The 12,509-nt window shown below is 47.4% G+C and overlaps 2 protein-coding genes across 4 annotated transcripts in view; both read right to left on the minus strand.

Annotated features, from left to right (window-relative positions):
- The window catches only part of LOC141106886 (uncharacterized), a 46,589-nt gene that overhangs the window by 7,047 nt on the left and 27,033 nt on the right, over nt 1-12,509 (minus strand). The window lies entirely within an intron of this gene.
- On the minus strand, nt 466-10,610 carry LOC141105144 (52 kDa repressor of the inhibitor of the protein kinase-like). Of its 3 annotated transcripts, XM_073595029.1 has the most exons (8): nt 10,267-10,610; nt 8,299-8,390; nt 8,089-8,212; nt 7,875-7,972; nt 7,620-7,763; nt 2,879-4,384; nt 2,684-2,786; nt 466-1,050 (listed from the first exon to the last, which is right to left on the minus strand). In XM_073595029.1, the coding sequence occupies exons 3-6, from the start codon at nt 8,171-8,173 to the stop codon at nt 4,052-4,054; spliced, it is 660 nt and encodes a 219-aa protein (XP_073451130.1). In that variant the 5' UTR covers nt 8,174-8,212; nt 8,299-8,390; nt 10,267-10,610; the 3' UTR covers nt 466-1,050; nt 2,684-2,786; nt 2,879-4,051. The 3 variants fall into 2 exon arrangements, with proteins under 3 accessions (XP_073451130.1, XP_073451127.1, XP_073451128.1); XM_073595026.1 differs by lacking the exons at nt 7,620-7,763; nt 7,875-7,972; nt 8,089-8,212; nt 8,299-8,390; nt 10,267-10,610 and having other exon boundaries at nt 2,879-4,047.

A 12,509-nucleotide genomic window follows, 5' to 3' on the forward strand; every position in this document is an offset into this window, starting at 1 on the left:
AGGGTATACAGCTCAGCGTCAAACATCAGGGTATACAGCTCAGCATCACAGATCAGGGTATACAGCTCAGCATCACAGATCAGGGTATACAGCTCAGAATCACAGATCAGGGTATACAGCTCAGAATCACAGATCAGGGTATACAGCTCAGAATCACAGATCAGGGTATATAGCTCAGGATCACAGATCAGGGTATATAGCTCAGGAACACAGATCAGGGTATATAGCACAGCCTCAGAGACCGGCGCAAACCAACTGAAAAATTACACTGTTAGTAATGAAGGACTCTAAATAGGCATTTTTCAGGTGATTATGTGTCATTACCTCTAGATAAACATTAACATGTTTGATATTTTAAGTCAACTGTTAAAGAATGCAATAAATGTACCACAAATCAAGTGAATTTTTTAAAAACAGTAAACAAAAACTTTATTGTACAAAAAAAAAAAAAAAAAAACTCTGAATCAGAGTAAACGTGACTGAATACAAATGCACGCCACATTCACATTAGCGCCAGTAGAACTATTTGAAAAGAAATTGTGCTCTCCTTTCTTTCTGGCTTGCAAATTTCTCAATGACCTTCTGGTTGAAGTCAGTCATCTCTGTCACCACTCTCCTTTCCATTGACAGCATGGCCAGTGCATTCAGCCTCTCCTGGGTCATACCATTTCTCAGAAAAGTCTTAATCCTTTTTAAGGTTGAGAAGCACCTCTCCGGTTCTGCTGTGGTCATGGGTGTGGTGATGAGGATCTTCAGCAGGGTGACAGTCTCTCCAAACACTTTTTCAAGATTGTTCTCCATAAACAGCTGGAGAAGGTCCACGGCACCATTACACTTTCTGAAGTCTTCTGTGAGGTAGAGGAGACTAAGCTCCGTCTTTAACTTACTCTCATTGAGCAGTGGATAGGCTTTCAAAGTCTCACTCAGTGCCTCCTCCGGAAACTCCATTGCGTACTCTTCAAACCTGTCTGCTTGTAGCAAGGTGGCACTAACAAGGTGGTTTGTGAAGGAGAAACGTTGCATGGTGTGTAAGAGTATGGCATCACAGACCTATAGAGTGAAGGATAAAAACAAAAATTAGGTAGTGATGACAAAATGTCAAATGTCATCTCTGCTAGCTCCCTGAGCATCAGAAATACATGAAACTTGGCATATTTACTAAGAATGTCTTGTCCGTGTGTATGGAGTTCTGAGAAATGATGGATTCAAAAAAAAACACTGAAACTGATCTCCCTTCATAACTTAAAACTGCTCATTTTAAAATGTTCCGTTTTAAGTTATAAAGAGAGTTCAGTTTCAGTGGTTTTGAATCCATAACTTCTCAGAACTCCATACAGATGGACGAGACATTCTTAGTAAATACGTCAAGTTTCATGCATTTCTGATGCTCAGGGAGCTAACAGAGATGAAGGCTGTAATACTAATGTTATCCACTAGAGCAGTGGTCTCCAAACTGTGGCCCGGGGGCCGGATGTGGCCCTTTGCTTAAATTTTATCCGGCCCTTGGGGCACCATTTCATTCATGGACACCAACAAAAGGGGCACAGTTCCTCCCAAAGACACCAACAATGGGGCCCAATGATGCCAATGATGGGGGGGACCATTCCTCCCAATGACACCAAGATGGGGCACCATTCCTCTCAAAAGATATGAACAATGGGGCCCAATGATGCCAATGATGGGGGGGGGACCATTCCTCCCAATGACACCAAGATGGGGCACCATTCCTCTCAAAGATATGAACAATGGGGCCCAATGATGCGGGGGGACCATTCCTCCCAATGACACCAAGATGGGGCACCATTCCTCTCAAAGATATGAACAATGGAGCCCAATGATGCCAATGATGGGGGGGACCATTCCTCCCAATGACACCAAGATGAGGCACCATTCCTCTCAATGATATGAATAATGGGGCCCAATGACGCCAATGATGGGGGGGACCATTCCTCCCAATGACACCAGGATTGGGCACCATTCCTCTCAAAGATATGAAAAATGGGGCCCAATGACACAAATTCTAACAAAGACACCAACGATGGGGCATAATTATTCTCACTGACACCAAAGACGGGGTATTATTTACTCCAACTGATGATGGGACTTTTTCTACTTCCGATGGCCACAGTCTGGCCCTCCTAAAGTCTTAAAGCCGAGTTCCGTCTAATATTTTTTTTTTTTGTTAATAGTCAGCAGCTACAAATACTGCAGGACGCCCGTGATGTCGGCACCCGAAGCCGATCTATCCCTCGGCTGTCGGGTGCCGTCGCCGCCATCTTTGGTAAGGGAATCAGGAAGTGAAGCCTTGCGGTGGGAAGTGGCGTAGACACCCGCGGGTGGCTCGAGTATCTATGCCCGGAAATGGGAGCAAAATACCTGGTATTAGACAGGTATCTGCTCCCCCCTCCCCCCCGAAAGGTGCCAAATGTGACACCAGAGGGGGGGAGGAACCGTAAAAGCGGAAGTTCCATTTTTGGGTGGAACTCCGTTTTAAAGGACAGTAAATTGGCCCTTTGTATAGAAAAGTTTGGAGACCCCTGCACTAGAGGGAATAACAAATCCTTTTAGATCACATCATTTTTATATGAATATTGTAAGAAAAAACATTTTTCTTTCCAATCTTCATATCTATAAGAGGGAGCTATCAAAAAGACAAATATTGCAACAAATAAAAAAAACTCACCTCGGCTGCAATGCGTTGATGTTCTCCTGGATTCAGCGAGCACCGCCTCGTCGGTTGAGAACCACCTTCACTGCTTTGGTCAACCAGGGATGGGATAGAATCTCTGCAAAATGTATGAGCAATAATAATAATAATAATAGTAATAATAACAAACAACAACAGCAACACATGGAAAAGGAGGAATACAGCTGCTACCTGATCTTCTGCATGTCCTGCTGGAACTGCTGGATGCTCCCCTTAATGTGGACTGGATCTATGTCCTTCTTCTGGAGTTTGGCATCGAGGAGGTCCACGTGCGGCATGACGTTGTGGAAAAGTGTCAGAAAAAAATTAAAATCCTGATCCTCCAGCAGCACGGCAAAGGCTGCTGCCTCTCTCATGGTAACAAGGTCAAAGTCACACGAGTCTCACATGGTTTCAAAACAGCAGAGGAGGTCTTCTCTGTGCTCAAACACCGTACTGACGGCGCGGCTGTGGAAGTTCCATCTGACACGGCTTGAGGTCGGTAGTCTGCGGGCAACTACTTGATCGAGAACATCTGTGCGCTCGGGTGATCTTGCAAAAAAGCTGGCAAATCCTCCAAGGTTAGCAAAAAAAAGACTCACTTTGGGCATTAGAGAAGTGGCCTGTTGCATTATCCGACTGAGCCGATGTGCATAGCAGTGGATGTAATGGGCATTTGGGTACACATCTTGTATCTTCTTCTGAACCCCCGCAGTGGCACCCCTCATCACGCTGGCTCCATCATAAGCTTGGGAGATGAGTTTATGCTTCTGATCCCCTGGAAGGATGACAGCGAGGCGCTCTTGTAGTGCTGCAGCGATGGAATCCGCTGTGGTCGAATGCAGAGGAATGAACTCAAAAAACCTCTCCTGTACGTTGCTTTTGGCATCAATGTAGCGCAGTACAAGCACAAGTTGGCACTGTGTGGCAATATCGGTGGTCTCGTCGGCCTGGATTGAGATAAAATCGCTGCTCCGTGCCTCTTGGATAATGTGCTCCTTCACAACAGACGACATACAGTCCAACAGCTCGTTCTGCACAGCTTTCGAAGTTCCCTCAAAAACAGTGGCCTTCTCGAGGTGCTCCTTCAAAACTTCATCAAGAGAAGCAACAAAATCGACCAAGCCATGGAATATCTCAGGATTATCTGATCTCTCGCTCTCGTCATGGCCACGCGAAGCCAGCTCGAACGCACCACAACATTTCACGGAGTCTATTATCCTAGACAGGATGTGTCGATTTTTGGCGACCTCTTCATTGTGTCTTCTAATGCCAATTCTGTAGCCCGCATCGAGCTGTTCACCAATGCCACGCTTCCCAAAAAACTCCAGGCTCATAACGTTCTCAAGATGGCTTCGGGTAGTTTCATGCCGCTTGCACTTTGCGGCGAGACGCTTTAGGTCGCAAACCCCCGTCGATATCCACAACGTGTCGGTGCCAGGACTTTGAAACAGCAAACAGGGAAAACAATAATCCAGCTAGCCAACTCCATTTACTATAAGGAGTGGTGGGAAAGCTTCGAGTGTAAACTTGACCACGATCGCTTGACCTCTGCTGAATTTGCAGTTTGGGTTGATGTGGTCCAAGCTCCTTTATCCTCTTTTTTTCTTCATCTGAACGCCTTGCGAAGGGAAAGAGTTTCAAAGATGGAACCGAATTTTCATTCATTTTGGAAACATTTTGCACAGTAATCGGTACCTATGAGTCAAATGACAATCTGGGTAAGTTTAAAAGAGTAATAGGTATGGTGCTGCCAAATGCAAGTGTCTATTTCATCAAATGCAGCCTCACTGTGCCCATAATGAGGGGTTCCCACCATCCTTGTGCTGAGTTCCTGGGTCTGTACACCTGCTGGCTGTTGTGCCCATTATAAGGGGTTCCCACCATCCCTGTGCTGAGTTCCCGGGTCTGTACACCCTCTGTGTGCATTATCAGGGGTCCCACCATCCCTCTACTAAATTCGTGGGTCTGTATACCCGCTGTGCCCATAATCAGGAGTTCCCACCATCCCTGTGCTGAGTTCCCGGGTCTGTATACCCTCTGTGCCCATTATGAGAGGTTCCCACCATCTCTGTGCTGAGTTCTCGGGTCTGTATACCCTCTGTGTGCATTATCAGGGGTCCCACCATCCCTGTGCTGAGCTTCTGGGTCTGTACACCCTCAATGCCCATTATGAGGGGTTCCCACCATCCCTGTGCTGAGTTCCTGGGTCTGTATACCCTCTGTGCGCATTATCAGGAGTTCCACCATCCTTGTGCTGAGTTCCCAGGTCTGTACACCCGCTGTGCCCATTATGAGGGGTTCCCACTATCCCTGTGCTGAGTTCCCAGGTCTATACACCCGCTGTGCCCATAAACAAGGGAGCCCACCATCCCTGTGCCCATAATCAGGGGTTCCCACCATCCCTGTGCCGAGTTCCCGGGTCTATACACCCGCTGTGCCCATAATAAGGGGTTCCCACCATCCGTGCTGAGTTCCTGGGTCTATACACCCGCTGTGCCCATAATCAGGGGTTCCCACCATCCCTGTGCTGAGTTCCTGGGTCTGTACACCCGCTGTGCCCATAATCAGGGGTTCCCACCATCCCTGTGCTGAGTTCCTGGGTCTGTACACCCGCTGTGCCCATAATCAGGGGTTCCCACCATCCCTGTGCCAAGTTCCTGGCTGGCTTTTATACTGTGCCAATAGACTGTGCCAATAGAGGACAAGTGTACAGGGTACATTATGTAGGTTCAATTTGATCACCACATTTTTCCAGCTGTTCTGGATGCATGTTTATTGTGTGCATGTTTTTCAATATTGCCATGAGAAAAAACACAGCCAGAAATGTTCAGTTTATCTTGGAAAAACAAATAGCTATCAGTTGTTATTTTGGGGTATTTCCCTTTAGATTGAACACTTGAAAGGCAGTATAGACTAGGGGTCTCCAAACTATGGCATGAGAACCACATCCGACCCACTACAAGATTTTACCCGGTCTGCAGCAACTCCGATATGACGGGGGCTTCTGACATACAGGGGGGGGAGGGGTGGCTCTTGGATGTGATGAGGGGGCTTCTAATGTGAAAGGGGGATCCTGATGTGATAGGGGGTGTCTGGTGTGAAAGGAGGGACTATTATGTCATGGGGAGCTTCTGATGTAAAAGGCTGGACTGATATTTTCATCCCACAAATCTATATATGATGTACAGAGCCTGGTGTATAATATAGAGCCTGGTATATGATGTACAGAGGGCTCTGTACATCATATACCAATCTCTACATTATACACGGGGCTCTGTACATCATATACCAATCTCTACATTATACACGGGGCTCTGTACATCATATACCAGGCTGTACATTATACACAGGGCTCTGTACATCATATACCAGGCTCTACATTATACACCGGGCTCTGTACATCATATACCAGGCTGTACATTATACACGGGGCTCTGTACATCATATACCAGGCTCTACATTATACACCGGGCTCTGTACATCATACACCAGGCTCTACATTATACACCGGGCTCTGTACATCATATACCAGGCTCTACATTATACACTGGGCTCTGTACATCATACACCAGGCTCTACATTATACACTGGGCTCTGTACATCATATACCAATCTCTACATTATACACTGGGCTCTGTACATCATATACCAATCTCTACATTATACACTGGGCTCTGTACATCATATACCAGGCTCTACATTATACACGGGGCTCTGTACATCATATACCAGGCTCTACATTATACACGGGGCTCTGTACATCATATACCAGGCTCTACATTATACACAGGGCTCTGTACATCATATACCAGGCTCTACATTATACACCGGGCTCTGTACATCATACACCAGGCTCTACATTATACACGGGGCTCTGTACATCATATACCAGGCTCTACATTATACACGGGGCTCTGTACATCATACACCAGGCTCTACATTATACACGGGGCTCTGTACATCATACACCAGGCTCTACATTATACACGGGGCTCTGTACATCATACACCAGGCTCTACATTATACACGGGGCTCTGTACATCATATACCAGGCTCTACATTATACACCGGGCTCTGTACATCATACACCAGGCTCTACATTATACACCGGGCTCTGTACATCATATACCAGGCTCTACATCATACACGGGGCTCTGTACATCATATACCAGGCTCTACATTATACACCGGGCTCTGTACATCATACACCAGGCTCTACATTATACACCGGGCTCTGTACATCATATACCAATCTCTACATTATACACTGGGCTCTGTACATCATATACCAGGCTCTACATTATACACGGGGCTCTGTACATCATATACCAGGCTCTACATTATACACTGGGCTCTGTACATCATATACCAGGCTCTACATTATACACGGGGCTCTGTACATCATATACCAGGCTCTACATTATACACTGGGCACTGTACATCATATACCAGGCTCTACATTATACACTGGGCACTGTACATCATATACCAGGCTGTACATTATACACGGGGCTCTGTACATCATATACCAGGCAGTACATTATACACGGGGCTCTGTACATCATATACCAGGCAGTACATTATACACGGGGCTCTGTACATCATATACCAGGCAGTACATTATACACTGGGCTCTGTACATCATATACCAGGCAGTACATTATACACGGGGCTCTGTACATCATATACCAGGCTGTACATTATACACAGGGCTCTGTACATCATATACCAGGCTGTACATTATACACAGGGCTCTGTACATCATATACCAGGCTTTACATTTTACACAGGGCTCTGTACATCATATACCAGGCTTTACATTATACACAGAGCTCTGTACATCATATATGCTGTCAATGATAAGAGATTACGTAGATGAATGTCTTCTCAGAGAATTAATTTGGAGTTCTTTTTGCCCAGTTCCATCTACCTGATCATTCTCTGTGGGGTTGTGATGTTCCTGGGTGAAATCCTGAGAATTCAGAGGGCAACCCTCCTCCATAGACTGCTGATCTCCACTCACCAAAAACTCTTCTTTTTTTACCTCAACTTTGATGTCCTTTAGATCTTCATCCTAAAACCCCAAAGATTCCAAAGCACAAAAGAAAAATTGATTTCATAATAGAATGCCTTCTCATATCTTAGCACACTTATTTTTTAGGTCTACATTTTCAGTCCCACTTACCTGATGATGGTGAGGGATGGTGTGATCATCCTGTGTGGAATCCCGGGAATACAGAGGACAGGGACATCTCTCTGGTGGGTTCCCATTACTGGATCCATCTGTAGGAAACACACACACTGACTGAATACATTGTTTCTATGTATTTATCAGATGATGGGGGATCTAGGTGGACCCTCCGTACTGCTCTCTCCTTTACAATAAAGTCTCCTCTTACCCGGTGATGTGAGGGGCGGCTGATTGTCCATCATGACGTCCTTGTAGAGATCCTTGTGTCCTTCTAAATACTCCCACTCCTCCATGGAGAAATAGACAGTGACATCCTGACACCTTATAGGAACCTGACACACACAATGATACAGTCACCATCCAGACACATCCCTTGTCTGTTACTGGATAATGTCCCAGAATTCCCGGCACCGCTCACCTCTCCTGTCAGCAGATCAATGACGTTCTTGGTGACTTCTAGAATCTTTTTGGCACTGGTTACCTCTGTTGTCAGGCAGTGAGGTGGAGGCACTGTAATGAGTCCAATGAAGACATTTGTTGGTTGAATGACTCACCAGATATTTTCTTTACTATTCTAAAATCCTGTGTACAGAAAGAAAGTAATAGTTATCACAACGGACTTCCCAAAATCCTCCTCACCTCTCGGGCGAGGTCTGTGTTTTATTAATAGAGATAAGAGTTGTGATGGGAGTCACTTTGGGTGGGGGGGGGTTTGTGGAACTCAGCTTACCTTGGAAACTCAGTGTCCAGCTCCCTTGGCCCCTCTTATGTGTAAATCACCCTGCGTCTATTAGGGGCACAGGGTGCCTGAGAACCCCACCATGATCTGTGCTATTTAGACACACTGTACAGCCACACTGGAATGTTGTATATATGTATATATTGTGTGTTGTCTCATGCTGTTGTGGACTCTTTGCTGGGATCGTTTGGGGTGTGGCTGTTTTCCAATGTTCTATTGTGTCTGTCTGCCTTGGCTATTATGGGATGTGCATGTAGATTAGTGAGATTGGAGGTGGCGAATTCCTCCAACAGCTCTCCCTGCTGATAAGACTGTTTACCGATGAGAAGTTGGAATACACCTGACCTGTGTGTCTATTGTTATTGGACAGTTTACCCCACCCTAAATCCAAGGGTGTGTGTGTGGGGGGGGGGTGTGTCTCTGAGTTATATATCTGTTGTAACATGTGCTTGAATAAAGAGAGTTTGTTGTTTTTCACCCTACTCTGAGCTACGGCTGGTGACTGGGTGAGCTAAAGGGTCTTGGATAGTGCTGGTTCTGGACAGAGGAAGCATTTATGGCGGACATAGTCCTGTTGAGGACAAGGGTTCATCATAAGAGTGATGTCATGTGACCTCCCACAATCCTCATCTCTCTTCAAGTCTGCACTTCTATTTCAGAGCTCAGAGTGATGTCATGCCACATACAGGCTAATATTAAACCAGAGGCGTAATGAGAATATTCAGGGCCCCAGTGCAAGAAACCATGAAGGGCCCCCACCAAGGGCATTGTGTGGCCTAGAGCGCATAGCAGTGTAGCAAGTAAAGAACTTCATACGCTTGGGCGGGCATACACATGTATACATTATACATATATTATTATATGTTACATATCTGAGTGCGGATCCCCCTTACATCAGGGTCCCCAGATTGCCCCCCACTTACATCGGGGTCCCCAGAGTGCCCCCCCTTACATCGGGGTCCCCAGAGAGCCCCTTCCTTACATCAGGGTCCCCAGAGAGCCCCCCCTTACATCAGGGTCCCCAGAGAGCCCCCCCTTACATCGGGGTCCCCAGAGAGCCCCCCCTTACATCAGGGTCCCCAGAGAGCCCCCCCTTACATCGGGGTCCCCAGAGAGCCCCCCCTTACATCAGGGTCCCCAGAGAGCCCCCCCTTACATCGGGGTCCCCAGAGAGCCCCCCCCTTGCATCGGGATCCTCAGAGAGCCCCCCTTTACATCGGGATCCCCAGAAAGCCCCCCCCCCATATATCAGGGTCCCCAGAGAGCCTCCCCCCCAAATATCAGGGTCCCCAGAAAGCTGCCCCCCCCCTTCCAGAGGTTCCCTGTGTACCTAGTTGGTCTCCGCTGTCTGTGCACCTCCAACCCCCAGCACAGGAGGAGGGAGGGGGCGATCGCAGCTCTATGGTGCCTGTGGACCACGCGATCTCCGTGGTGCTTGTAGTTCTCCTCCTGAGTGTATACAGTGGAGAGGGGAGGGGCCTCTGACCCGGGCAGATATCAGCAACAGAGTACAAGAAGAGCGACAAACTTGTACACTGAAGAGTGAAACTGATACATGGCCCCTCTCCTCTCCACTGTATACATATACTGATATGGAAGACAAAGACAACATAACATACTGAGAGTACACATCATATATCTTATTACCTTCTATCACCAGTTACACTATCCTCTCACTCTCGTGTATGCACCCTACATCACTTCCTCTTTGTATGAGATCACTTCCTGTCTGTGGCTTAAATTACTTCCTGTCTGTTGTTGGTACGACTGACAATAAGTGAGATCAACACCGTGTGGAAAGTATATAAACTGCAGACTAAATCGTTTTTCACTACTGACAGCTGCTTCTTGTTCCATCTCTGAATTTTGTTGTAAAAAATGTAACCATGATAAAAAAACAAAACAATTAAGAATTATAAAAGAAACGGTTCTAACTACTCCAATCCAAGATCAGATCTCCTCCCACCATCCACACTACATTCTCCAACAGATCTCCTCCCATCATCCACACTACATTCTCCAACAGATCTCCTCCCACCATCCACGCTACATTCTCCGACAGTTCTCCTCCACCATCCACACTACATTCTCCGACATCTCTCCTCCACCATCCACACTACATTCTCCGACAGCTCTCCTCCACCATCCACACTACATTCTCCGACAGCTCTCCTCCACCATCCACACTACATTCTCCGACAGATCTCCTCCACCATCCACACTACATTCTCTGACAGATCTCCTCCACCATCTACACTGCATTCTCCAACAGATCTCCTCCCACCATCCACACTACATTCTCCGACAGCTCTCCTCCACCATCCACACTACATTCTCCGACAGCTCTCCTCCACCATCCACACTACATTCTCCGACAGATCTCCTCCCACCATCCACACTACATTCTCCGACAACTCTCCTCCACCATCCACACTACATTCTCCGACAGCTCTCCTCCACCATCCACACTACATTCTCCGACAGATCTCCTCCCACCATCCACACTACATTCTCCGACAGATCTCCCCCCACCATCCACACTACATTCTCCGACAGATCTCCTCCACCATCCACACTACATTCTCCAACAGATCTCCTCCACCATCCACACTACATTCTCCGACAGCTCTCCTCCCACCATCCACACTACATTCTCCGACAGATCTCCTCCCACCATCCACACTACATTCTCCAACAGCTCTCCTCCCACCATCCACACTACATTCTCTTACAGATCTCCTCCACCATCCACACTACATTCTCCGACAGCTCTCCTCCACCATCCACACTACATTCTCCGACAGCTCTCCTCCACCATCCACTCTACATTCTCCGACAGCTCTCATCCACCATCCACACTACATTCTCCAACAGATCTCCTCTACCATCCACACTACATTCTCTGACAGATCTCCTTCACTGTCCACACTACATTCTCTGACGGATCTCCTTCACCATCCACACTACATTCTCCGACAGCTCTCCTTCACCATCCACACTACATTCTCCGACAGCTCTCCTCCACCATCCACACTACATTCTCTGACATCTCCTCCACCATCTACACTACATTCTCCGACAGATCTCCTCCACCATCCACACTACATTCTCTGACAGTTCTCCACCATCCACACTACATTCTCCGACAGCTTTCCTCCACCATCCACACTACATTCTCCAACAGCTCTCCTCCACCATCCACACCACATTCTCCGACAGCTCTCCCCCCACCATCATCACTACATTCTCCGACAGATCTCCTCCTTCCACCATCCACACTACATTCTCCGACAGATCTCCTCCACCATCCACACTACATTCTCCGACAGCTCTCCTCCACTATCCTCACTACATTTGCCGACAGCTCTCTCCCACCATCAACACTACATTCTCTGACAGCTCTCCTCCACCATCCACACTACATTCTCCGACAGATCTCCTCCACGATCCACACTACATTCTCCGACAGATCTCCTCCACCATCCACACTACATTCTCCGACAGATCTCCTCCACCATCCACACTACATTCTCCGACAGCTCTCCTCCACCATCCACACTACATTCTCCGACAGCTCTCCTCCACCATCCACACTACATTCTCTGACAGATCTCCTCCACCATCCACACTACATTCTCCGACAGCTCTCCTCCACCATCCACACTACATTCTCCGACAGATCTCCTCCACCATCCACACTACATTCCCCGACAGATCTCCTCCACCATCCACACTACATTCTCCGACAGATCTCCTCCACCATCCGCACTACATTCTCCGACAGATCTCCTCCACCATCCGCACTACATTCTCCGACAGATCTCCTCCCACCATCCACACTACATTCTCCGACAGATCTCCTCCACCATCCGCACTACATTCTCCGACAG

Source organism: Aquarana catesbeiana, linkage group LG08 (genome assembly GCF_042186555.1).
Source record: "Aquarana catesbeiana isolate 2022-GZ linkage group LG08, ASM4218655v1, whole genome shotgun sequence".
Taxonomy (NCBI): Eukaryota; Metazoa; Chordata; class Amphibia; order Anura; family Ranidae; genus Aquarana; species Aquarana catesbeiana.

Coding starts and splice junctions, on each gene's coding strand:
- LOC141105144 (XM_073595026.1), bottom strand. CDS start 4,023: ATGAGCCTGGAGTTTTTTGGGAAGCGTGGCATTGGTGAACAGCTCGAT.